The following is a 27248-nucleotide window of genomic DNA, read 5'->3' as shown; positions in this document are numbered from 1 at the left end:
TCTGAACCCTGTTCACACAGGTTATATACAGATGATCAGGTTTTTAAATACATCAGATAGGGATTGCATACATTAGTTAGGACTGCTCTGATAAGGGTATACCGTGAAGATTGGTAGAGCAGCTTAGTATACATTTTTTGCAAAAAACGTATCAACCAAATACCCTGTTTTTTACATCTTTTACTAGCACTTGCGGATTACTGCAACATTTTTTCAAACTGAGTGTTTTTGGTTTTACTATTCTCTTTTGTGTCTTCAGGTTTCTTGGTGGTGTGTGAACATGATCATACAGACTTGTTCACTGTGCAAGTAGCCCATGTGTTCCTGTGAGCCTTATAGGGCACAGTGCAATATTAGTGATAGAGCCTAATCATCATGAAGTACTCCTTTATAAATGCACATTAGCACCTTGAAATTATCCTGATAATATCGTGTCTGTTGTCCTACCTATCTCTCCCCCTCAGTGTTCTCTTTCCCTACTTTCTACCCTGATCAAACAGAAAGAATAAAAGAGAGTGTTTAGCGGAAATGAGGGTGAGCCACCATTGAACGGGGGTGCCATATTGCGTACAAGCTAGGGTGCCAACTTTCTGAGGGCTAAGTGTATTAGATTGAAGCCCTTTACTAAACCCTAAGGTATCTGCTTTATTGTTTGGTCAAAGAATCAAGTATCTGCTGGCAATGATGTGCCCTATTGGGTTTTTTGAATGGTATTGGGTTTTGCTCTCCGTGACTGGTTTCTGGCAGGGCCCCATTTGGTAGCTTCTCCCCTAGCACCCAGATTCATACCTACCATACCTTTTACCCCCTACAACCCCCCCTCCTCCCTATCCTTTGATTTTCCTTGTCACCAATTATGGACCCTCCTCAATCTATCTGGATGGTTTGCATATAGGGATCGGTTATATTGTTACCTTGGTTTAGTGACTTTGATGACGCAGGCTTATCTGTAATATTTCTTTCTAAAGGATAGGAAATTTTAGGGCCACCCTAGGGGCAGTCGCTGGTGAGCGGGGGCGCCATTTTGCATTCAAGGTAGGGTGCCAACTTCCGCAGACAGGTAGGGGCTCTATTAGGGAATTACAAGGCAAAATAGAGTGCATTGTGTTGTAAGGATAGAGTATCACATTGAGTTTTTGACCACTTGTTGGCTTGGAAAGGCGATAATAGTTGAAATTCCAACACAGCACACAAACTAATTAAAATAAAAGTTGATTTTAAGGTATTAGTCTTTCTGTGAGCCAAATGGCCACCTTCCCTTCAGAACCCTGATGTGTGCCAAAATAACCTAGAGATGTTTGCTCTCTATGAACACGTAATGACCTGGAGAATATCAGGTCAGTTTTAGCATTTAGTGAACCTAGCAAAAAAAAGCCAAACAAAAAACAAGTGTCGGATTGCACTTTTTTTTGCAATTTCACCGCACTTGGAATTTTTTTCCCTATTTTCTAGTACACGGCATGGTAAAACCAATGATGTTGTTCAAAAGTACAACTCGTCCCGCAAAAAATAAGCCCTCACATGGCCATATTGACAGAAAAATAAAAAAAGTTATGGCTCTGGGAAGGAGGGGATCGAAAAACGAAAACCGGAAAAAGCCGGGGTCATGAAGGGGTTAAAATGAGGGGTGCAGTTTTTCTTTGAATGGTGTAACTTTTTGGGTATATTCTGTCTATGCTAACCTTTTAACCCTCAACTTCCTAAAAAAAAAAAATAAAAAAATAAAAAAAAATAATAGGGATTTTTGGTTACTCACCGTAAAATCCTTTTCTCCAAGACGCTCATTGGGGGACACAGGACTGTGGGTGTATGCTTCGGCCGCCAGGAGGCTGACACTAAGTAAACTTGAAAAAAAAAAAAATTAGCTCCTCCTCCATCGTATACACCCTGACACTGGCTACCAGAGACTCCAGTTTGGTGCAAAAAGCAGTAGGAGAACAAAAGAAAAACACAAAAAAATAATATAACAGCATAAATACAGAAACTTTATGTCTAGAAAAGATCCTACTGACTAATGTAATCAGATATAACCAAAGCAGCCATAAGGCTACCAGGGAGGGAGCTGTCCCCCCCAATGAGCGTCTTGGAGAAAAGGATTTTACGGTGAGTAACCAAAAATCCCTATTTCTCCTTCGCCTCATTGGGGGACACAGGACTGTGGGATGTCCTAAAGCAGTCCCTGGGTGGGAAAAATCACTCACCAGAAAAAGACATCCAGTTTGTCTATAAATGCGCCACTTGAAAACGTAACAAGGCTAGCCGGACCGCTCGAATCTCTAAGATATTGATGGGAAGTTCTGATTCCCGAGGAGACCAGCGTCCCTGAGCTGTGTGATTGAAGAACACTGTTCCCCAACCCAGGAGACTGGCATCTGATGTGACCACTAGCCAATTGGTTGGAGGAAAGGGCTTCCCCCCGAGAAGAGATGAGCTGTTTAGCCACCAAGCGAGAGCCCGTTTGGTCTGGAAAGACAACCGAAATTTGCGGTTGAGAGAGAGGATTTTTGTTCCATGCTGACAGGATTGCACGTTGGAGGGGTCGAAGATGAAACTGTGCAAATGGAACCGCCTCTATGGTTGCAACCATCTTTCCTAACACCCTCATCCCGGACCGAATCAAATGAGGGTATGGTTGTAGAAGGTTCCTCACTTCCCGGCGAAGGGCTAGGACCTTGTCCTGGGGAAGGATAGTTAAGGCTTGAGAGGTGTCGAAGGTCATGCCTAAGAAAGAGATTTTTCGAGACGGCCGTAGAGATGACTTCCTTAAATTTACCAACCAACCTAGACGGGAAAGGGTGTCCAGAGTGATGTCGACATTTTCCTTGCAAGACTGAAATGTCGGTCCCTTGATCAGCAGATCGTCTAGGTATGGCAAGACAACTATACCTCGGGAGTGCAGAATGGACACCACAGTCGACATGACTTTTGTGAACACCCTGGGAGCGGAAGCCAGTCCGAAAGGCAATGCCGTGAACTGGAAGTGTATATTGTTTACGGCAAACCGGAGAAATCTTTGATGGAGCGGAAAGATGGGAATATGAAGATAAGCATCCTGAATGTCTACTGAGGCCAAAAATTCTCCCTTTTCCAGAGAGGCGATGACCGACCGCAGAGACTCCATCCGAAAGTGTCGAACGCGGACAAACTTGTTTAAGAGTTTGAGATCTAGAATAGGCCTCACTGCTCCATCCTTTTTGGGCACTACAAAAAGATTGGAATAAAAGCCCTGGAATCTTTCTTCCTTTGGAACAGGAGAAATGACACCGCTGATACGGAGAGACTCTATGGAATTGAACAAGCTTTGACGAAGAGATTTGCACTTGGGAAGACGGGATGGGAAGAACCGGGGAGGAGGAAGGCAGACCAGCTCTATTTTGTAACCTGAAGATATGAGCTCTGCCACCCACTGGTTGTGGATTACTTGAAGCCAGACCTGGCGAAATGAAAGTAGACATCCGCCTACCCTTTTGGAGATGCCCGGAAGAGGCCTCCAGTCACTTGGACGAAAATCTTTGCGTCCTAGATCCTCTAGATCTAGAAGACTGGGGACGCATTCTTCCCCCCTGACTGGCCGAATAAGGGGTCCGACCGTCTCGGTCCTGATTGGACCGACCCTGCGCAGGAGAGCCTGATGCTGGGGCCCATCTGACATAGCGAAAGGTTCTAAAGCGAGCCTGAAAATGGCGCCGAAAAGGCTGTCTGGCCCTCTGCTGAGGAAGGAATTTACTTTTCCCTCCTGTGGAGTCAGAAATGAGCTGATCCAGCTTTTCTCCGAACAAACGACCACTCTGATACGGCAGGGATGTAAGAGATTTCTTAGAGGTAGAATCAGCCCGCCAGGACCTTAACCAAAGGGCCCTTCTGATGGCAATAGCATTAGAAGCAGCCGAGGAAGCACAATCTGCCGCATCCAGTGATGCGTTAATCAGATAGCTACCGGCCATAGCTACCTGAGAAGACATTTCAGCCAATTCTGCTGACACATTACCTTCCTGGAGAGCCTTAGATAACGAGTTAGACCAAGATATCATAGCCCTGGCAACCCAGGTTGCCGCAAAAGAAGGAAAAAGTGCTGAGCTTGAGGCCTCAAAGACGGAACGAGCCAAGCTCTCTATAAGACGATCCGTAGGATCCTTAATCGATGAGCCATTAGGGAGAGATAGTAACGTGTTAGAGGCTAAACGGGACACTGGAGGATCTACAGAAGGATTTTCTGCCCAATCACTACAAAGTTCCGAAGCAAAAGGATACCTAGCCTTCAGAGCTCTTTGCCCTGAAAAGCGTTTGTCCAGGTGCTCCCTATTGCGTCGAATGAGGTCCTCGAACTCAGGATGAGAAGAAAAAACCCTATGGGCCCGTTTAGACCGCTTAAATGAGACCTTATGATCAGAGGAAGAGACGAGCTCGTCTTCTATCCCCAAAGACTGATTGACAGCTTCAATTAGGCTGTCTACCGACTCCTGAAACCCAGGTTTATCAAAATTAAGAGACCCTTCTGACTCGTAGTCAGTCTCAACTTCACCGCTTTCTGCAGGGGAAGGAGAGCGAGATACGGAACTCCAGGATGCGGAAGCACCTGAGTGCCTGGGAGACGCTTTACGAATCCGCTTTCCATGCGTCTGTCGAGTGAGAGCGCGCCCCCTGCAGGCCGCAGACTCCTGAGACCCCGAGGCCCTCTCTGAGACAGGCGGATTACCGGTCCCGACCGCCGGGGTCTGCAGTGATTTGATCGCTTCAGTAAGGGACGCCATGGATTGTGACAAGGACGTGACCCATTCCGGAGGAGCTACCACAGCATCTGGCTGAGGGACCGGAGCTGGAGAGACTACTGGAGGACTGGCAGGGGGGGGCTCCTGGACATGTTCAGGGTCACAGGCCTCACAGAGGCGATTACTTTGGGCGTGCGGAAAAAGGGCACTACAAGATACACAACTGGTAAAAAGAACCGTGTGAGTCTTAACCCTTCTAGACATAATGATCCGTAATGCTATACCCAGGGCCAGAGACTGGGAAAAAAAGGAATGCTTCAGCCAGATGGAGGGAGAAGCACTTACCCCAGTCCTGTGTCCCCACGAGTACCGAGATGGATCCTCAAAGCATGATGCTGAGCCCAAAAGCGCTGTCTTATATGCATAGCAGGCCTTAGGGGGGAGGGACCGCCAAACGATGCTGCGGCCTGGAGCAGGCCCGAAGCCGGGGCCTCAATTTTTCCCCCCTTAGAGCGAAGAGAGCCGGAAATGACGCGCCGGAAGGGGCGGAGCCTCACAGCGCGGTCCGATGGCCGGAAGTCCCGGCTCCAGGAAGCTGCTCCACGCCCGAAGCGGCCAGGCAGGGCCGATGCCTCAGGGGGGACAGCGGCGCAGACCGCGCGCCGCCGGACCACGCTGCAGCGTAGCTGCGCCACAGCGTCGCCCGACATAACGCCACAGCGCCGGACAACGCTGCAGTGCCACCGATCCAACGCCCCAGCACCGGATCACGCCGCAGCGCAGCAGTCCCAATGCAGCAGCGCCGGACCACGCCGCAGTGCCGCCATACCAAGACGCCGGCCTCAGCAGCGCTGAAAAAAAGGCACCGCACTCCCGAGGACACAGCCGCAGGTAATGCCAGGAGCCCCCCCATCATACCGCACTATCGAGGGGTAGAACCAATGACGGTGCAGGAACCCTATCTCCATTATCCCCAGGATAAGGAGAGGGACCGTCCACCACCCCAGCTAACACCGCAGGGGTGTAGAATTCAGGGGGGAACACACGGACATCTTATGGCACCTGTACAGCCTGGAGTCTAGGTACCTCAGGGTGGTCAGGGCTAAGTCCGGTGAAGAATCCCACGTCGCGGGGAAGGATACGTGGAGAAATATCGCACGTACTTGCCCGTTGATGGTTTGGGGAGATCGGACCCTCAAAAAGGTCCGTCGCCCCTTCAATCCAAAGATGTTGAAAAATTGGGTCCATCGATCCAGGACCCAGAGATGTGCCTCCTTGAGACACTAAGCATGAACTGGAGTCTCTGGTAGCCAGTGTCAGGGTGTATACGATGGAGGAGGAGCTAATTTTTTTTTTTTTCAAGTTTACTTAGTGTCAGCCTCCTGGCGGCAGAAGCATACACCCACAGTCCTGTGTCCCCCAATGAGGCGAAGGAGAAAAAATTGTTTAAAAATTGTAGCTTGGACTAATTTAAGGGCATAAAAATTAAAAGTTCGAAAATTGCTCAATTCTCCAAATTTCAGGGCTGGATCATAGGATAAGCACATACACACGATAACTTTTAGATATGATAAAGATGGTACTATGGAGCCCCAAAACAGGGAGTAGGATTGCTCTTAATGGCTGACCAGTACCTAGGCATCGATGTCTTAGTGCACAGGTACATTAGTGAGCATGTCAGGTATCTAACCATTTTTTAAAGTTATAAGCAAGAAGTTATTAATCAGATTTTATTTATTTGAAACCTAAAGCAAATTTTCAAAGCTACAAAACATGAGGGCATGGGGACAATGAATTTATATTTTTTGTCACAAAATACTAAAACAGATTACAGGAAGGTAAAAAAAAAAAAGAAAAGAGAGAGAAAAAAAAAAAAAACACTACTGCCAGCAGATCATATACACAATTGTGTGACTCCTAGCACAAAATGGTTCCTTTTATAGGAAATTATTAACCACAGTTAACAGGATATTTTACAATATAAAACAGTGACAAATTCTAGAGATGCAATTGCTCATACACATGCATTCACAAAAGAAAATGTAGGAATGCTGCCGTACAGGACTTTTTATCACCTTTTTTCAAATTTATTTAGGTTTTCTTAATATTATTTCTCAGGCACAGAGAAAAAAATCCATTAAATGACATCTTCATAAAAAAAGAAGAAATTTAAAAAAAAAAAAAAAAAGAAAAAAAAAAAAGAGCAAGAGTGATTTTCTGTCAGTGTTTGCTTTTCTTTGACTTTTTGTGAGATCTGTGAGGGGATCTGGACTGGGACCTGGACTTTTTCGCAGACTTTTTTGGAGACCGGGATCGGGATCTTCTAGATCTTTTAGGTGTTCGAGAGCCTGAGGGTGACCTGAAGTAGAAACGGTCACACACATTAATCTCAGCATTACAACACAAACATTTCAGAGTTTTAACCTCTATAGAACCAAAGCTAATTTGCACAATGTGGAGAGGACTTGTAGCCGTAGCAGACCTTGGCTTCGCAGGGTCAAGATGTATTATGACATACAGAATTTAAAAGCATATTAATGTTTTTATTTATTTTACAATTCTGCTATCTTTTTGGGCTTTGAGTGCAGAATAAATTACCGTATTTTTAGCTTTATAAGACGCACATAGATTTTAGAGAGGAAAATAGGAAAAAAAATATTTTGAGCCAAATATAGTGTGCAAAAACCTTTAATAAAATACAAAAATTATCTGTGGATGACGCTCTTATGGGGTATCTGTGAATTACAGTACAGTGCCTGCAGTACGGTATATTGTGACTAGCACCCCCCTCATCCTCAGGAATACACCCCGGTTGCTGTAAACAGATGTATTCTGACAGATGAGGGAGGTGGTAGTCACATTTGCAATAAATACTCTACATTGCACTAAATATGGCTATAACCCCCATCATCCTTCAGAATAACAGGATTTTTGGTTGCTTACCGTAAAATCTGTTTCTTGGAGCCTCCATTGGGGGACACAGGAACCATGGGTGTATGCTGCTGCCACTAGGAGGCTGACACTATGCAAATAAAAAAAGTTAGCTCCTCCTCTGCAGTGTACACCCCACCGACTGGCATTATACTCTTCAGTTAGTGAGAAAGCAGTAGGAGATAAATAACAAGGTTGAAAACCATAACCAGAAACTTGAGAACTGTAAACATGAGAACAGTCATAGAACATAGAAATTGAGAAACATTGGGCGGGAGCTGTGTCCCCCAATGGAGGCTCCAAGAAACAGATTTTACGGTAAGCAACCAAAAATCCTGTTTTCTTTATCGCCTCTCATTGGGGGACACAGGAACCATGGGACGTCCCAAAGCAGTCCCTAGGGCGGGAAAAACAGACTTCCATCAGGCCAGAGGACTCACCCCTGCTGCCTGCAGGATCCTTCTGCCTAGGCCGGCGTCCGCCGAAGCATAGGTATGGCCCTTGTAAAATTTGGCGAACGTGTGGATGGAACACCAAGTTGCCGCTTTGCAAAGCTGTAGGGCGGAAGCCCTGTGGTGCACCGCCCAGGAGGCGCCGACTGCCCGGGTAGAGTGAGCCTTAATCCCAGGAGGGGGCACTCTGTTCTTGACCCGGTAAGCCTCCAAATTTGCCATTCTGATCCAGCGAGCAATAGTCGCTTTAGAAGCCGGTTGGCCTCTGCGCGTGCCATCAGGAATGACGAAAAAAAAAAAAAGAATCCGTCTTCCGGAAAGTGGACGTTCTGTCCAGATAGATCCTCACTGCCCTGACGAGGTCCAGCTTGTTCAACGATCGCTCCAGAGGATGAGTCGGAGCTGGACAAAAGGAAGGTAGAACGATGTCCTCGTTGAGGTGGAAGGTGGAAACCACCTTAGGAAGAAAAGAAGGTGGAGGCCGGAAGACCACCTTGTCCTGGCGAAAGACCAAAAACGGAGGACGGCAAGACAGGGCCGCCAGCTCGGAAACGCCGTGAATAGACGTGATGGCCACAAGAAAGGGCACCTTCCAAGATAAAACCGATAGAGGAATCTCCCTAAGAGGTTCAAAGGGGGAAACCCTCAGAACGTCCAGTACCAGGTTTAAGTCCTCTGCGTCCACAAGGGCTCTGTACGGCGGGACAGTGTGGGCTACTCCTGGAAAGAAGGTCTTAACCTGTGGCCGAGAGGCCAAGTTCTTCTGAAAGCGGATGGCAAGCGCAGAAACCTGGCCCTTTAGAGAGCTAAGAGCCAGGCCCGAATCCAGTCCTGCCTGAAGGAAGGCCAAAAGAGAAGGCAGGGAAAAAACCATAGGCGGAACGCGGTTGGATTCGCACCAACGGAAGTAAGCCTTCCAGGTACGGTAGTAGATCCTGGAAGACGAAGGCTTCCGAGCCTAAATCATGGTGTGAATCACCCGGACTGAAAGGCCGGACGCTCTTAGAACCGCGGTCTCAACAGCCACGCCGTTAAACTGAGCGACCGAGAATTCGGGTGGCAGATCGGACCCTGGGACAGCAGATCGAGCCTGTCTGGAAGGCGCCAGGGAGTGTCCGCGAGAAGGTTGACGAGCTCCGCGAACCAAGCTCTCCTGGGCCAATCCGGGGCGATCAGGATGACCGACACCCCTTCCACTTTGATCTTCAACCGTTTGGGAAGAAATGGAAGGGGTGGGAACAGGTAGGGCAGCTCGAACTGAGACCAAGGAATGGCCAGAGCATCGACGCCCACTGCGAGAGGATCACAGGACCTGGAGACGAACTGCGGAACCTTCCTGTTGATTCGAGACGCCGTGAGATCCACGTCCGGAGTGCCCCATCAAAGACAAATCTGATGGAAGACCTCCGGATGCAAGGACCATTCCCCTGCCGCGAGGCCCTTGCGGCTGAGGAAGTCGGCGGCCCAGTTGTCCACGCCGGGGATATGCACCGCGGATATCACCGGAACCGTTGCCTCTGCCCAGAGGAGGATCTTGGATACCTCGGCAAGGGCCAAGGAGCTCCGGGTCCCCCCCTGATGGTTGACAAATGCCACAGCCGTGGCGTTGTCCGTCTGGATCCGGACTGGAAGGCCACTGAGGATCCTTTCCCAGTGGCGGAGGGACAGAAAGATGGCCCGAATTTCGAGGACATTGATTGGCAGAGATGACTCCTGCGACGACCAACGGCCCTGAACCGTCAGGTGGCGAAAAACTGCACCCCAGCCGAACAGGCTGGCGTCCGTTGTCACCACCTGCCAGTGAACTGGAAGGAAGGACCTGCCCTGGGAGATGAGAGGTGACGTCAGCCACCAGTTGAGGGACCGCTTGACCCGAGAAAAGAGACTGTTCCTAGAAATTCCTGGGCCTCCATGGAAGCAATTATCGAACGAAGGGATTCCATCTTGAAGTGTCTCAGGCGAACTCTCCTGTTCAGCAATTTGAGGTCCAGAATGGGGCGAACCATGCCGTCTTTTTTCGGTACCACAAAAAGGTTCGAGTAGAAACCCGTGAACCGTTCTTTCTCTGGGACGGGAACGATTACCCCGGATTTGAGCAGAGAAGCGATGGCTGCGAAGAAGCCCGGAACTAGAGCGGGATCTCTTGGAGTACGGGATTGGAAGAAACGATCCCTGGGTCGGGAGGTGAACTCTATCTTGTATCCCGAGGATACAACTTCAATGACCCCTGCGTCCTCTACTGCGGAAAACCAGACGTCCCTGAAAAGGAGAAGACGGCCGCCCAACCTGGGAGTTGGGCTGGAGTCTTGCCAAGAGTCATGCGGAGGTGGATCTTCCAGTCCTGGGTCTGGAGGATCTACCCTGGGAGTAGCGAGGACGCCAGGAAGGAGTGGGCCTAAAGGCCACCGCATTCTTCTCTTGACGTGCCTGTGGCCTCTGTTGCTGCTGGGAATGGGAGCTTGACGCAGCGAAGCGACGAAAAGGCCGAAAAGAGCAAAAGTGCCATCTAGGAGGAGGGCGACGAGGCTTAGCCTGGGGGAGAAGAGAACTTGTACCCCCGGTGGCGTCCTTAATGATTTGGTCCAGCTGGGAACCAAAGAGACGAGAGCCCTGGAAGGGCAGACTAGTGAGGGACTTTTGGAAGACAAGTCCGCCTGCCAGGCCTTGAGCCAAACAGTCCGGCGGATGGCAACGGCATTGCTGGAAGCCTGAGCCGCACAAGACGCGACATCCAGGGAGGCGGAGACCAGGTATTCACCGGCGTGGGAAATCTGGTTGGCAAGTTCCGCTAATTGCGCGGGAGGCGCCCCGTCCAGGATACCTCGCCGTAGATCCTTGGCCCATTTTGAGATGGATTTTGAGGCCCAAGTGGAAGCAAAAGCTGGACATAGAGCCGCTGAAGCCGCTTCCAAGGCAGATTTCGCGAAGGATTCTATAACTCTGTCGTTAGAATCCTTCAGAGATGCTCCGCCGGACAGTGGAGGCACCGTGTTTGTGAACACCCTGGAAACCGGGGGATCCACCGAGACCGTCCAATTGGCGGTAGGTTCTGGAGAAAAAGGATACAAAACACCAAGGCGTTTTCCACTCTGAAAACGACTGGTCGGGTTTGCTCTTTCTCTGTTCATGATTTTCTCAAATTCAGGATGAGGAGCAAAAAACTTGGAAGGTGGTTTAGCCCGTCTAAACGAAACCGCCTGATCTGCGGGATCCGTAGAGGGATCCTTGATGCCACAGGAGCTGAGATAGCGCCGGACAGATTGTCGGGCGGGAGAAAGCCCGCCCGATTAAAACGGAAGTGGGCGGAGCGCGGCACCGGAGGTAGGCCCCGGGAAGCGCCGGGGCCTAAATTATAAGCCGGCGACCGCCGGAAGTAATCAGCGGTGCGGGCACAGCCCGGCTAAGAGGCGCGGCAGCCGCCGCATGGAAAGGGGAGCGCTGCCGCCGACGCCGGAAGCAGGCCCCGGAAAAGCCGGGGCCTAGATTAGAAGCCGGCGGCCGCTGGAGGTAAACAGCGGGGCGGGCGCTGCCCGGCTAAGATGCACGGCAGCCGCCGCATAGAAAGGGGAGCGCTGCCGCCGGGGTCTATATTAGAAGGCGGCGGCGGCCGCTGGAGAGAACGGCGGGCCGCGAGCAGGCTCCTAAAAGGTACGGCCCCCCCAGATAGCCGCGCCGCAGGGTGAAAGGGGTGCGGCCGCAGACAAGGCAGTGTGACTGCCTGTAAAAGTGCGGCCACCGAGGGGAAGCTGCCGGACATCAGGGCAAACGATATGCCAGGAAAAGTGCCCGCAGTAATAGAAGTGCGGCCGCAGAAATAGCAGCGCGGCTGCCTGTAAGGCACCGCACCGCACAGTAAAGATGCAGCCGCAGGAAAGGAAGGAATCCGCTTGTAAGGCGCCGTGGGAGAGCTGATTAGGGGAAAAAAATACTCACCTAAAATCCCACGCCGTCCGGTACTAACCTTAAAGCGTAGAAAGTATTAGACGTCCGTGGAGCTGGAGACGGACGTCCTCGTCTCCTCCAACCGACAGGCTCTGGAAGGCGAGTGGGTGGGGGACGGAGCCAGGACCGGACTTCTAAGCACGCTTGTGTGCTAGGCTCTTGGTCCTGGAGAGGGATCTATGAGGATACGGGGTGGCAGTACACGCCGTACTCATAGTCCGCATTGTGGGACTACAGGTGTGACTGCTCACCCTGTATCCCTCCGGAAACCTGAAAAGAAACGACGCACATTGAGGTAGATAAGGGTCTAATGAAAGACCCGTGTCCACCTCCTACTGACACTAAGCTAAACTGAAGAGTATAATGCCAGTCGGTGGGGTGTACACTGCAGAGGAGGAGCTAACTTTTTTTATTTGCATAGTGTCAGCCTCCTAGTGGCAGCAGCATACACCCATGGTTCCTGTGTCCCCCAATGAGAGGCGATAAAGAAATACACATTGATACAGTATATTATGAAGGATGATGAGGGTTGTTTGCTCACCGTTCCTAAAAGGTCTTGGACTTGTGAATACCATAGTTGCAACATTAAATAGTGAGTAGAGACAGATAGGTGATTGGTGGAGGCAGCTCAGCAACACTTCTCTCCATTAATCACTATCCATCCCTGCAAAGGAGGAGGAGAAGAATCGCTCTTCTCTCCCTCCTCAGCTTTAGGCCTCTTTCCGTGTCTCCGGTACGTGTGGTGACAGCTTTCACATGTACCGGAGACACGTACACACGTAGACACATTCAAATGAATGTGTCTGTGCACAGGTCAGTGTGTTTTCACGGCCTGTGAGTCTGAGTGCCCCACACGTAGACATGTCTGTTTTTTACTGTCAGCATGGGCGGCAAAATGTCACACACGCGTGCACATGGAGAACACGCATGGGGAAGAAGCGCTACAGTAAGAGTTGTTCCCCGGCACGGGCGCTGAAGACAGCTCTCATCATTCTCCTCTGCTCTGCTGGCGATCGGCGTGAGCAGAGGTGAATGATGAGAGTTATATTAAAGCCCGAACAATGACAGCAGGTGGGGGCTTTTTGGACTATTACGCCCATCAACCTACACCTGCTGCCACTACTTACAGTGACCGCAGGAGCGGATGATCGGGGTATTCCTCATCCGCCGTCTGCCATATACCGTAACTAAATGAATGAAAAGCCCAGTGTGGGTTCCCTCATAAAAGAAAATCATTTTATGGACTTGTGAGTGAATGTAATTAAAAGTATCAATCTTTTACCTTTTTCCCTTTTTACTGACTTCTCGGGGAGAATCTTTATGAGAGGATCTAGATCGTGAGTTATCCTTGTGCGACCTTTCCGACCGTTCAGATTTTGGTGACGGGGATTTGCCACGTTTACTGCTGCTGCTACGTGATGGACTAGGTGATCCACTGTGACGTCTTTTCCTAGATGGCATAAATGTAGATAAGAGTAAATGTCAGCAAATACTGCATATTGTTCGTTCATTTAAAATACACAGAGAAAGTATTAATCTTGGGGGGCAGCCTTCAGCAAAGTCATGTCAGAAAACTCATACATCATCTCACAATGAAGGCTTGTTTATTTTGCAGGGCAAGTTGTAGTTTTGCATCACAGCCATCATCTTCTGGAAAACGTGCAAGCTCGGCCACTGAGCCTGCATCAAAGTTGGGAATCTGATATGAGATGTGAGTATCTCCTGAGTTAGGAAGGAGTTAACCCAAGTGGCATAAATGCAATAAAGTTTGTTATCACAGCATGACCAATAAAGAAAATGATAATATGAGGCAGATGTAGAGTACTGTGCAGACGTTTTAGGCTGGCAGGGAAAAATGCTGCAAAGTAGACTTTCAAAAATAGAAGTGTTGAAGGAAATCTGTCAACAGGTTTTTGCTCCTTCATCTGAGAGCAAAAAAATATAGGGACATAGTTAATGAATATGGACGACCACATGTCAGCGGGTTTACTAGTCTTGTAGTGATGAGGTCTTGCTAAGATTTTATGAAAACTACAGAAAGCAGTTCAGTAAGTGACACTACTGGAATCAGGGTCTCTGTCTCTTCATTATGCTGCTCTCAAATTAGGTAGCAAAACGTTGGTGATAGATTCCCATTAATAGGTTATTTTTATCCATTAGCAAAATGCACAGTGAATGGACAAGAGAGAAATCTAAATCTGGTGTGACCACCCTTTGCTTTCAAAACAGCATCAAGTCTTCTAGATACATTTTCACAAAGGCATGGATTTGTAGGATTATAGTCAGGCGTATGAGTAATAAATTATACCAAACACTATAAACGATCATCATTTTCATAAATGGACTGAAACAGTCATTACCAAAAACAAACAGGTGGTGTAGGAATCTTAAAACTGGGTGAGAGCTAAACTCTGCTACAATGGTGAGGTTGTGGAAGACAGTTTCATGTCACTAGTCAAATAGTGATGAGCAAACGTGCTCAGATAACGTGTTATCCGAGAATGCTTGGGTGTTCTCTGAGTATCTCGGGTGTGCTCAGATAATATGTTAGCGTCCCTGCGGCTGCATGTGTTGCGGCTTTTAGCCGCAACACATGCAGGTATTGCTTGTTTGTTAGGCAATCTCCGCATGTGTTGTGGCAGTCTAATATTCACAAAACATGCAGCCCCATGGCCTCGAACAAATTATCCGAGCATGACCAAGATACTTGGTTCACATGCTATCCAAGAATGTTCACTCATCACTAGTCATAAACCACTGCAAGACTGAGCATAGCACAAAACACAAGGTAGTTATACTGCATCAGCAACGTCTCTCCCAGGCAAAGATTTCTAAGCAGACTGGGGTTTCAAGCTACTTTGAAGAAGTACCAAGAAATAGGTGACGTTGAGGACTGTAGATGCAGTGATCGGCCGAGAAAAGTAGATGAAAGACACACACTGCTTTGAAATCGGGAGATTTCCAGCAGTGCCATCAGCTCATAACTGGCAAAAATCAGTGAAACCAAGCTAGTGTCATTTATTGTTTGAAGAAGTCTTGCCATAAGTGGCCTTCATGGAAGAATTGCGACCAAAAAACCACTGACAAGGAAACAAAGTGAAATGACAAACATAGAAACTAGGGTGCAGAAAAATGGTAGAGATGCTCTGGACTGATGAGACAAAATGTTGTGAATTATTTTGTTTTAATAGAAGGCAATTTGTCTGATGAAGGGTTGAAGAACGGTACAATAATTAGGGTTTGTAGGAAACACTGAAACATGGTGGAGGTTGTTGGGAAGTTTGAAGCTGGATTTCTGCAAGTAAATTTGAGGATTATTTCTTTTGACTATAGATCCACATTATATATAGCAGTCACACTAAATAATGATTTGATTTCAATTTCACTTTTGTTCATTCACTTTGCATTTTGTTACGTAGGTTGTAAAAAGACCTAGGTTTATCGAATTCAAATTTCCTCCACCAATTACATATTTGGTCACTAATAAAAATAAATTACTAGCTCCTATTTTTGAAATCAGTCCACTTTTGTACGATACTGTACAAGAGAAGCAGCAGAACACTGCAATTGGGGAAACTATTGGAGCTTACTTTATTTCCTTTACTAGCAATGCCGTTTAGAAGTTTCGACATATTGCGTGCACTTTCCATAACACATGTATCTTTACATACCTCTCTTTTCTGGTCGGGGTAGAGTCATCTTTCTCTTTCCTCTCCTTTGACCGATAATCAAACTTTTCTTTATCCTTTTTATCTCTGTCTCTTTCTCTCTCCATTTCTTTTTCTCTCTCCTGATAAACATTACAATCAAGTTAGTTTGACTTCTAACCACTGCCACCGTGTGGTACCGCAAGAAACATACTCATCTTTATCACTAGTCATTGCTGTCTCATACTATGAAAGAGACCGAAAATTGGTGGAATTACCTAAACTAAGAAGCCAGGAAGCCATGACTTTCTCTGAAAGAATCCTCAATGACACGACATGCACATAGAGCTGTTATTGTATACTAGACAATTTGATTCAAGAATAAAACTCGAGAAATTAACGTCCGGAGCACATTTCCATAATAATAGCTTCTTATCTGGAGTAATCAATTGGCCAGGGCATAAGAAAGCTTCCCGTTTCACACAGATAATCAGCGAGATCATAAGCCTTGTAAGCTGAAAGTCACGAGAGACCCCAAAGCCAGGTGGTTACCTGATAAGCCAGAGACTACAGGTGACCTATTGTTACCGACACTCTACACCATGGCTATGTCTCCACCATTACATTAATCCTGAATCTGATGCTCTATTGAACTCTGGGACTCGTCCATTCTACTCAGGTTCACTTGGACATTCTCCCCAAGGAACCAAATATGTGACAGCATATAAAACTAGGGGTCACGAGGCTACTGGGAACGTGAAAAGGACGTTTTCAGCTAGATGAATGCACACTACCGTGCGGTAATACGATGCCCAGCAGATCAAGTAGTACATATATAACTGGAAGCAGAACTTTGTAGGAACATAGAAAGGAAAACTTGCATTATACATCCAATAAGAAATCAAATTAGCTACAGCTATAAACAGAAAGGTGAAATAATACATGCGATAGGGCAACACAGGCCGAGTCAAACACAGACGCACCCTCTGGAGCAGCTTGTCTCTATAATGTTCAACCTGCTCCTGAATACTCTGACCGGACTTCTTTGGCCTTTTACCAGACTCGATTTCATCCTGGAACTTCATTACCTTTAGCTTAAAAAAAGACACGGGGGAGGGAGAAAAGGGAATGGACTTTAACCTACATAATACAAAGATTATTCCATGGCATCACATTAATACAACATACAGCTTCATTCAACACATCACCGTTGGTGACAAATATCCACACCTTCCTTTCAATAGCAGCCCAATTTCTTTTGTATTTAATATAGAGATCATATGTTTAAGGAAATAATAAAAATATCCATATGTATTAATGTAAAACTCTCTTATGGTATGTGCACTAAGTATTTGCAGCAGAAAAATCGGCTGCAAATATTTACTGTTGGCAGGAAAAGCATTGGGTAAAATATGTGCATTTTTCTGAAAAATGCTGGAAAATACTGAAAGAAGCTGCAAATCGGAAACTGCTTCATATCTGCTAGGAAAGAAAACAGCTTGTGCATGAGATTTCAGAAATCTCATTCACTTTGCTGGCACTGTAAAACGCTGAAAAGGATGCAGATTTTGGTTTGTGTTTTGCATCAAAATTAATGTGGAAAAAATGCTCACAAACTACCTCCCATTGGTTTCCCATGAGAAATTCGTGTTGACATGTCACTTAATAGAATTCCTTTTCCAAAAACAAGGCGAGTAGCCTCTTGTGAATTAGCCCTATTCAGTGATAATCTGTGGCCATTTAAATTGCAAATCAAAGCAGAAACCCAATAATTAGGCTGGGTCACATGAGAATCACATCTGATGCAAGAGCGATGGGATGCGATATGCTAATGACCCTCAACTCCTGCGCTGCTGCGAGGGTGGGCCAAATGTCAGTACTCCCATGCTCTTCACATGAGAGGATCGGAGAACAGCTGCGGAGGAGACGGAGAAAGTAATTTCCCAGTCTCTGTTGCCGGTGTCTGTGGGAATCACACTACACTCTGGTGATATCAACATGGGCAAATACATGTTGCAATTTTTGCCAGTAAAATCTGCTTTCTGAACCTGCACTAAGTGACTATGACACTAAGGGTATGTGCACACGATGCAGATTTAGTGCAGAATTGGTGCAGAACTGCAGCAGATTTTTCTGCTGCAGAACTGCACTGTGATTTACAGTACAATGTAAATCAATGAGAAAAGAAAAAAGCTGTGCACATGGTGCAGAAAAATCTGCGCAGAAACGCTGCAGATTTCAAAGAAGTGCACGTCGCTTCTTTTGTGCAGTTCTGCAGCATTTCTGCGAGATTTTTCTGCACCATGTGCACAGCTTTTTTCTTTTCTCATTGATTTACATTGTACTGCACAGAAACTGCACAGAAACTGCATAGAATCTGCACAGAAACTGCATAGAAACTGCATAGAAACTGCACAGAAACTGCACAGAAACTGCACAGAAACTGCACAGAAACTGCACAGAAACTGCATCAAATCTGCAGATGCAGATTTAGTGCAGAAAATTCTGCACCACATTTCCTACGTGTGCACATAGCCTTATTGAAGTTGTTTTCAGATCCACGGCAGAAAAATGACCACAAACTTCAATGTGTATTTAAAAAAAAAAAAAAAAAAACACAAACAAACAAAACAACAACAGTAAAAGGTGGTTTGAGGGTGAATTTCATGCTCATATCATCATGGAATAGCTCAGAGTACTTTAAGTCTCAGACACATAAATCTGTATATTACCATTAAATCCTTAAACTTGTGAAATTTTGATTCTAGAAACTGCTGAAAAAAATCTGTGTCAAGTGACCCAGGCAAAAGGATACATTGCTAGAAATGTGAATCAATAACTAGGACTTGTTTTACTATTCACTAGATTCCGGCAATGCAGCTATTGAAAGTAAAGGAAACTGGATGAAAATGACCAAATGAATACAGTGTGTTAAAAGTCGCTAAATATCTCACCACTGTGAAACCAGGTTTTTTGTTTGTGCTTTTACTGACCTCAATTTCACGAAGTTTGGCACGCTTCTCTTCACTCATTTCAGAGTATTTCATGGACCTGGAATCAGACATGTCGTCTCGAATAGGGTTTGAGTAGTAGTGCTGGTCCTCTGACTTAGAACTTTGTGTGTCATCTTCATCCTCACTGTCTTCTTCTTGACTACAAAGTGGATTTAGAGCTAGTTATTCTCCTTTACCACCCATTGATGGGGCTTATTTTAACAGCACACATCAAGTAGGTCATCTATCATCACAAACAACAGTATAATAAAATAGGAGTTTTGCTCTTGCCATAAAATCCCATCCTCATTGAATATATTGGGGGGACACAGGAGTGTGGGTGTATTCCCTGCCTCTAGTAGGCTGACACTAAGGAAAAAAAAAAGCATTGGCTATGTCTTCTCCTCAGACATTAGGCAGATCAGTTTAGTGCCAAAAGCCGAAGAGCAACGCAAACAAGTAAAAATTATATAACAAAAGACAACCAAGAACCAACATGAACTGAACCCAGGAAAGAAAAACAAATAGGCAACCACAATATGTGGACAGAGGTCCAGGTGGCAGCCTCGAAGTCCTCAGCAATAAAAGTAAGATGGCTGACTATCCAGGAGGCCACAACTGCCCTTGTAGAATGAGATGTAAACTAAAGGGCTGAAATCTGTCATTGGTCTTGAAGGCTTCTACAATTTCCAACTTGATACATTTAGAAATGGTCGTCTTGAATGCAGACAACTCCTTGAATGTTCTGTCATGGATCACAAAAAGAGAATTGTAATGCCGGAAGACTTCCAATACTGATAGCTGAATCTGGTTGTGGCGATTTAGGCCTAACGGAGAGAACGCTGGCAGGATCAACTGGAGACCAGAAAAGAGCTGTGATGACCAAGTTTTCATTGATAAGGAAAGCCACTTTTGAGGAAAAAGGAGGGAGATACGGCATAACCATATCGTTCTTCTAGGGAACTTTGAAAAGGTTAAAGCAGTATCCCTGGAAACGTTCAGAGCCTGAATCATGGACAATTACATCTTGGATGATTGTTCGAAAGGAGAATGAGCTAAGTCAAGCCTTAAAATGGGACAAAGGAAATAAACCTCTGAATGCAGGGAGGTTGATTTAAATTTTGCAACACAGAGATACTATCTCCCTGACAAAGACATCATCCCCATGAGCCATCCAAATCTCTCTGAAAGAGAGAAGACATTCACCCTATCTGAAAAGGTGAACAAGAGGGGAAAGTCCTTAATACACGGGGGTGTGCAACTGTGTACCTGAACAAGAACACAGCTCAACAATGCTCATCAGGAACTGACCAAGAGCGTAGATTGCTGATAGCTCTTATGATTCTATTGAAGAGGATTACTCTTGCCCAATAGCATTCTTAATGAGGTCAAGTAGGCGCTTTCCAAAGAGCAGGTCTCATGCAAAGGGGAGCCAGGTAAGGTCCTTTTTGTACGCTGGTCAGTAAATCTGGGTCTGAGCCAAGTGGATCCTTGAACAGCCATGGAATGAGCTGTAGCATGTGTCACAAACTCTGCTAACATAACAAAAAAAACCTTGTAAAGGAACATTGATTCATGCACCAAATGAGAAGGAAGGTCAAACAGATCCTCCCAGGGGTCAGGAAAATAAGACCTGGTGAAGATGATTGGCTCAGGCCATAAAGGTCTTTTTGACCTAAAACAAAGTAAAAGCAGGACGTAAGGCAGAGCCTGCCGCCAAGAAAGCTGCTTTGGAGAGGGAATCAATCCTCTTGCCCAGCGAGTCCTTGTTGATGCCATATCAGAATAGATCTTGAGAATCCACTAAGGGATATATGAACCAGTTTGCAACTAATGATTTCACAAAGTGGAAAGTGACTCAAACATCTTAGAGGAAGGCATCTGTCTATCCCAGTGTTTATATTTCTTCGATGGAAGATCAATGTCCTCATGTGGAAAGGTGAATTAATACTTGCAGTGCCGATAGAGGGAAATCACTTCCTAAGAAGGGGAAATAGCTCGTCCTTGACTTGAAGGGTGTCCCTCACTGCCTGATAAAGGTCATGAATGGTTGAGGGCTTAGAATCCTGCTCACAGGTGACCTAGGGTATTCAGACTCGCCAGGGAAGCAGTGTCACTGACTGTCATCAGGCCAAAGAGGATCTGTGAGAAGAGATCTTACATCTCTTGTGACTGTCTTTGAGGTGGTCGAGTACACCTCAAGCTGTTTGCCACAGGGCACAGATTGTGCAAGCAAACACTCATGGGTGAGAACATGCGTGCTCTAGAGAAACAACAATGGTTTGGGAGAAGCTCGAGTGAAAGACCCTTATTCATTCGGGGTGCACTGTTTCTGCGGGGAATCCAAGCGGACCTGAATGGGTGAGATGCTAAGGCACTGGCCACAGAGGAGCCCAGTTGACTGCATGGCAAACATTTGCCGTAGTGCAAACAATCGAAGTATGTAACCAACATAGCAGGGAGCAGCTGCCTTTGGAGGTGTAGTCTTCCAGGAAAGAGGACAAGATAGGTCTAGAAGGGAGCCTATCAGTACATTGGAGCGATACAAGAGTTCATAAACTGAGGATCTATGTATTTCATACAGTGCAGGTGGTAATGAGGCAGCTGAATCTTCCATTTAGAGGAATTTTGTCAAGAGGAAGTTTAACAGGACAGGAGAAGAGAGAAAAAGAATAGAGCCCAGGAAAAATAGCCAGGGAAATAAGCCCCTTTCCCCAGTAAGCAGGGCAAAAGTGCTCAAGGTGGGAGAAGAGAAAAAAATTCATGCTATCTGACCTTCTCCAAGCCAGGGAAGGTAAAATGGTGTTCATGGAAGTACAAGGTTGCTTTGGCTACAAAATTAAAATTGCGGCCTAGCCACAAATAAAGTTGTGGCCTTGATTTGTTAGGCAAAATAGTCACCAGAAGCAAGAAAAAAAGCCTCACTGTTTAGGGTTTTTCCTGCCTCCGATGGCTGGGTAGCCTCATTAATCAAGGCCCTAAAGCTTTATGCGTGGCCAGGCAGCAACTTGCATTTTCCAGGTGAAGACTTCTGTTCAACGGTGCAAAAAGGTGCCAGAGAGAAGAGGTAACAGAAGTGCTGAAATTAGGCAAAGAGGCTGAAAAACTCAGGAGAACAATAGCACCAGTGAAGTAAAAAACAATGGAACCCCACCACTCCCATCCAAGGGACAGATCCTAACCTGAATCTGAAAGTGATCCGGGACATATAGGGCTTTTACCTACCCTTCCAACTTTTTGCTCACCCCTTCCGTGGCCTAGAAACGTATTGTGGGCACACTGGCACGCTACCGCGCAGCTGCCATGGTGGTTCAATGAATAGTTTCCGTGAGTAGGTACACGTGCACGGTGTGACACAATATGTCTGCCTCCTATACCCCACACTAACCTAAAAACTAACAAACAGGCAATCCCCGCATGTCTTGCGCCTAACAGCCGCGAATCATGCAGACGCAGGAAGTCGAACATATTACTCAAGCACCCACAATTCTCTGATAACAACCGAGCATACTAAGATAATGCTGTGTCCGAGAACACTCGCTCATCACTAACAGCAGCCAAACATAAAAAAACTACACAAATCTGGCATTGCTGTAATTGCACCGATCCGAAGAATAAAGTTGTCTAACCACTTATACTGCAAGAGAAACGGCGTAAATTATAAATAAAACCAATTCTTGACCTGCTGTTGATTTGTTCATTCTGCCTCCCAGAGATCGCAGAAAGGCTTGGCTCACATTTATCCTGAGCTCACAACGCATTTTCAGTGTAAATCTCTGAAATACGCTCTTCAGTCGGAACCCCGGTGGAAGATTCCCTATAATGAGGCAGATGTAAGCACTGTGGATGCCGTCTAACCTATGACTTGGTGGTGTGAGTCTTTTTAAGCGTGCATTAAAGTGCAGTTGGCCACAGTTTTGTGCACCTCTGAAAAGAAGGAAAACGCTGAACAGAGGCAAAATGAAGTCCAGAGCAACTCTGCTGCCTTCTTATAGCAAATGGACCTGTCAGGGGTTTCATCTGAATCACGTCATACAGAGATTTACATGGAAGACACAATGTAAGTCCTCAGTGTAGAGCGCAGGACAAACGATAACCAAAATGTTATGTAAAATCTTCCCAATAAAAGCTTTAACTCCATCCACAAAAAAAAAAAAGTCCCCACCCAGGTCCACCATCTGTTAACGGAAATATAGGGGGCTTCCGCGTTACTGGCAGCAAAAAGGATCTGAAAAAGCACTATAGCCCCTCGCACCCCAAAAGAAATCCAGCAAATTGTGCACTCCCAAATCCAAATGCCCCTCTCCCTTTTGAGCATCAGTGTGTCTAAACCCACATTTAGCGTTCTCATGTTTGCCATTTCTGTAGCGATGAGAGCAAGCCTAATTTACGTATGCATGTCTCTGGAAGCACGAGTTGGACATTAGGTATTGGGCACTACAATAGCAGATTTGCCATTTGCTCTCATTAACATCCACTGCTGCTTTTTTTTTCTGGAAAACACCCATAGAGTGAAAATAGTCACTACGCCTGTAGATAAATTCTCAGAGGGGTGCAATTTCCAAAATGGAGTCACTTGAGAGAGGATTCCGATTTTCTCGCACGTAGGGCAGTGTTTCTCAACTCCAATCCTCAAGACCCACCAACAGGTCATGTTTTCAGGATTTCCTTAGTATTGCCCAGGTGACAGATTTAATGCTTGAGCAGGCAATGAAATTATCACCTGTGCAATACTAACGAAATCCTGAAAACATGACCTGTTGGTGGGTCTTGAGGACTGGAGTTGAGAAAACAGGATTTTTGGTTGCTTACCGTAAAATCTGTTTCTTGGAGCCTCCATTGGGGGACACAGGAACCATGGGTGTATGCTGCTGCCACTAGGAGGCTGACACTATGCAAATAAAAAAGTTAGCTCCTCCTCTGCAGTATACACCCCACCGACTGGCATTATACTCTTCAGTTAGTGAGAAAGCAGTAGGAGATAAGTAGCAAGGTTGAAAACCATAACCACAAACTTGAGAACTGTAAACGTGAGAACAGTCATAGAACAGATAACAGAAACATTGGGAGGGAGCTGTGTCCCCCAATGGAGGCTCCAAGAAACAGATTTTACGGTAAGCAACCAAAAATCCTGGTTTCTTTATCGCCTCTCATTGGGGGACACAGGAACCATGGGTCGTCCCAAAGCAGTCCCTAGGGCGGGAAAAACAGACTTCCATCAGGTCAGAGGACTCACCACTGCCGCCTGCAAGATCCTTCTGCCTAGGCTGGCATCCGCCGAAGCGTAGGTATGGACCTTGTAAAATTTGGCAAACGTGTGGATGGAAGACCAAGTTGCCGCTTTGCAAAGCTGTAGGGCGGAAGCCCTGTGGTGCACCGCCCATGAGGCGCCGACTGCCCGGGTAGAGTGAGCCTTAATCCCAGGAGGGGGCACTCTGTTCTTGACCCGGTAAGCCTCCAAAATTGCCATTCTGATCCAGCGAGCAATAGTCGCTTTAGAAGTCGGCTGGCCTCTGCGCGTGCCATCAGGAATGACGAAAAAGGAATCCGTCTTCCGGAAAGTGGACGTTCTATCCCAGTAGATCCTCACTGCCCTGACGAGGTCCAGCCTGTTCAACGATCACTCCAGGGGATGAGCCGGAGCTGGACAAAAGGAAGGTAGAACGATGTCCTCGTTGAGGTGGAAAACCACCTTAGGAAGGCAGAGGCCTGAGGACCGCCTTGTCCTGGTGAATGTCCAAGTACGGAGGTCGGCAGGACAGGGCCGCCAACTCGGAAAAGCGGCAAACAAAGGTGATGGCCACAAGAAAGGCCACTTTCAAAGATAGAACTGACAGGGGAATCTCCTTGAGAGGCTCAAAGGGGGAAACCCTCAGAACGTCCAGAACCAGGTTTAAATCCCATGAATCCACGGGGGCCCTGTACGGAGGGACAGCGTGGGCTACTCCTTGAAGGAAGGTCTTAACCTGTGGCCGAGAAGCTAAAGTCTTCTGAAAGAGGATGGAAAGCGCAGAGACCTGGCCCTTCAGGGAACTAAGAGCCAGGCCCGAACCAGTTCTGCCTGAAGGAAGGCCAAAATGGAAGGCAGGGAAAAGGACATAGGTGAAACGCAGTTGGACTAGCACCAACGAAAGTAAGCCTTCCAGGTACGATAGTAGATCCTGGAAGATGAAGGCTTCCGAGCCTGAATCATGGTGTGAATCACCCGGTCCGAAAGGCCGGACGCTCTGAGAACTGCGGTCTCAACAGCCACGCTGTTAAACTGAGCGACCGAGAATTCGGGTGGCAGATCGGACCCTGAGACAGCAGATCGGGCCTGTCTGGAAGGCGCCAGGGAGCGTCCGCAAGAAGATTGACGAGCTCCGCAAACCAAGCTCTCCTGGGCCAATCCGGGGCGATCAGAATGACCGGCACCTTTTCCGCTTTGATCTTTTTCAACAGTTTGGGAAGTAATGGAAGGGGTGGGAACAGGTAGGGCAGCACGAACTGTGACCAAGGAATGGCCAGAGCATTGACGCCCACTGCAAGAGGATCGCGAGACCTGGAGATGAACTGCAGAATCTTCCTGTTCATTCAAGACGCCGAGAGATCCACGTCCGGAGTCCCCCATCGAAGACAAATCTTGATGGAAGACCTCCGGATGCAAGGACCATTCCCCTGCCGCGAGGCCCTCGCGGCTGAGGAAGTCGGCGGCCCAATTGTCCACGCCGGGGATATGCCCCGTGGATATCACCTGAGCCATTGTCTCCGCCCAAATTAGGATCTTGGATACCTTAGCAAGGGCCAAGGAGCTCAGAGTCCCCCACTTGATGGTTGACATATGCCACAGCTGTGGCGTTGTCAGTCTGGATCCGGATTGGCAGACCCCTGAGAATCCTTTCCCAGTGGCGGAGGGACAGAAAAGGTGGCCCGAATCTCGAGGACATTGATCGGCAGAGACAACTCCTGCGCCGACCAACGGCCCTGAACCGTGAGGTGGCGAAAAACCGCACCCCAGCCGAGGAGGCTGGCGTCCGTCGTCACCACTTACCAGTGAACTGGAAATAAGGACCTGCCCTGGGAGATGAGAGGTGACATCAGCCACCAGTTGAGAGACCGTTTGACCCGAGAAAAGAGTCGGATCGGACGAACCAGGGAGAAGACAGACCTGTCACACTGAGACAGAATGGCTTGCTGAAGGGGTCACGAATGAAATTGGGCGAAGGGAATCGCTTCCAATGTTGATACCATCCTCCCCAGAACCTTCATGGCCGATCGGAGGGAGGGAAGCCGAGGACCCTGGAGCAAGCGTATGTCCCGACAAAGAGAGGATCTCTTGTCTTTGGGAAGGAAGACTTTGGTCTGACAAGTGTCGAAGAGCATGCCCAGAAAGATGATGCGCTGAGAAGGAATAAGGCAGGACTTGTTCCGGTTGACCAGCCACCCGAAACGGCTAGGGTGTTGAGAACGACGGACAGACTTTCGTGAGCCTGAGAAAAGGACGGAGCCTTGATGAGGATGTCGTCGAGGTATGGAAATAGGACCAGGCCTCTGACTCTCAAGATGACCAACAGCGCCGCCATGATCTTCGTGAATACCCTTGGAGCGGTTGTGAGACCGAACAGCAGGGCGACGGATTGAAAATGTACCGGGAGCACCGCAAAGCGCAGGAATCGGTGACGTCCGGGAAATATCGGGACATGGAGGTAGGCGTCCTGAATATCTATGGAACACAGAGGGGAGCAATTACTGAACGAAGGGATTCCATCCCGAAGTGCCTCAGACGAACTCTCCTGTTCAGTAATCTGAGGTCCAGAATGGGGCGAACCTTGCCGTCTTTTTTCGGTACCACAAAAAGGTTCCAGTAGAAACCTGTGAACTGTTCTTTTTCTGGGACGGGAACGATTTCCCCGGCTTTGAGAAGAGAACGATGGCTGCGAAGAAACCCGGAACTAGAGCGGGATCTCTGGGAGGTCGGGATTCGAAGAAACGATCCCGGGGTCGTGAAAACGAACTCTATCTTGTATCCCGAGGATACAACTTCCCTGACCCATGCATCCTCTACTGCGGAGGTGCAGACGTCCCTGAAAAAGAGAAGACGGCCACCAAACCTGGGAGGTGGGTTGGGGTCTTGTCAGAGTCATGCTGAGGTGGATCTTCCAGTCCTGGCCTGGAGGATCTACCCGGAGAGTAGCGAGGACGCCAGGACGGGGTGGGCCTAAAGGGCACCGCTTTCTTCTCTTGACGTGCCTGTGGACTCTGGTGCTGCTGAGAAAGGGAGGTTGGTGCCGTGAGGCGATGAAAAAGGCCGAAAGGACCGAAACTGCCGTCTAGGAGGAGGGCGACGAGGATTAGCCTGGGGGAGAGACTTGTACCCCCGGTGGCGTCCTTAATGATTTGGTCCAGCTTGGAACCAAAGAGACGTGAGCACTGAAAGGGGAGACTGGTGCGGGACTTTTTGGAACATAAGTCTGCCTGCCAGGCCTTGAGCCAAACGGTCCGGCGGATGGTAACGGCATTGCTGGATGCCTGAGCCGCACAAGACGCGGCATCCAGAGAGACGGAGACCAGGTATTCACTCGCGTGGGAAATCTG

The 27248-nt window shown here is 47.5% G+C and overlaps 1 protein-coding gene across 6 annotated transcripts in view; it reads right to left on the bottom strand.

Annotated features, from left to right (window-relative positions):
• Positions 1-6425: 6425 nt before the first annotated feature.
• U2SURP (U2 snRNP associated SURP domain containing) overlaps positions 6426-27248 on the bottom strand; it is a 132724-nt gene continuing 111901 nt past the window's right edge. For all 6 annotated transcript variants that reach the window (XM_069727578.1, XM_069727579.1, XM_069727581.1 and 3 more), the window contains 5 exons: positions 18675-18834; positions 16665-16775; positions 15706-15824; positions 13317-13484; positions 6426-7068 (listed from right to left, as the gene is read on the bottom strand). In XM_069727578.1, coding sequence (XP_069583679.1) covers positions 6930-7068; positions 13317-13484; positions 15706-15824; positions 16665-16775; positions 18675-18834 — 697 coding nt within the window. In that variant the 3' untranslated portion in view covers positions 6426-6929. The remainder of the gene's footprint in view (positions 7069-13316; positions 13485-15705; positions 15825-16664; positions 16776-18674; positions 18835-27248) is intronic.

This window comes from Ranitomeya imitator, chromosome 5 (genome assembly GCF_032444005.1).
Source record: "Ranitomeya imitator isolate aRanImi1 chromosome 5, aRanImi1.pri, whole genome shotgun sequence".
Classification (NCBI taxonomy): Eukaryota; Metazoa; Chordata; class Amphibia; order Anura; family Dendrobatidae; genus Ranitomeya; species Ranitomeya imitator.
This window is presented reverse-complemented; position numbering and strand designations above follow the sequence as displayed.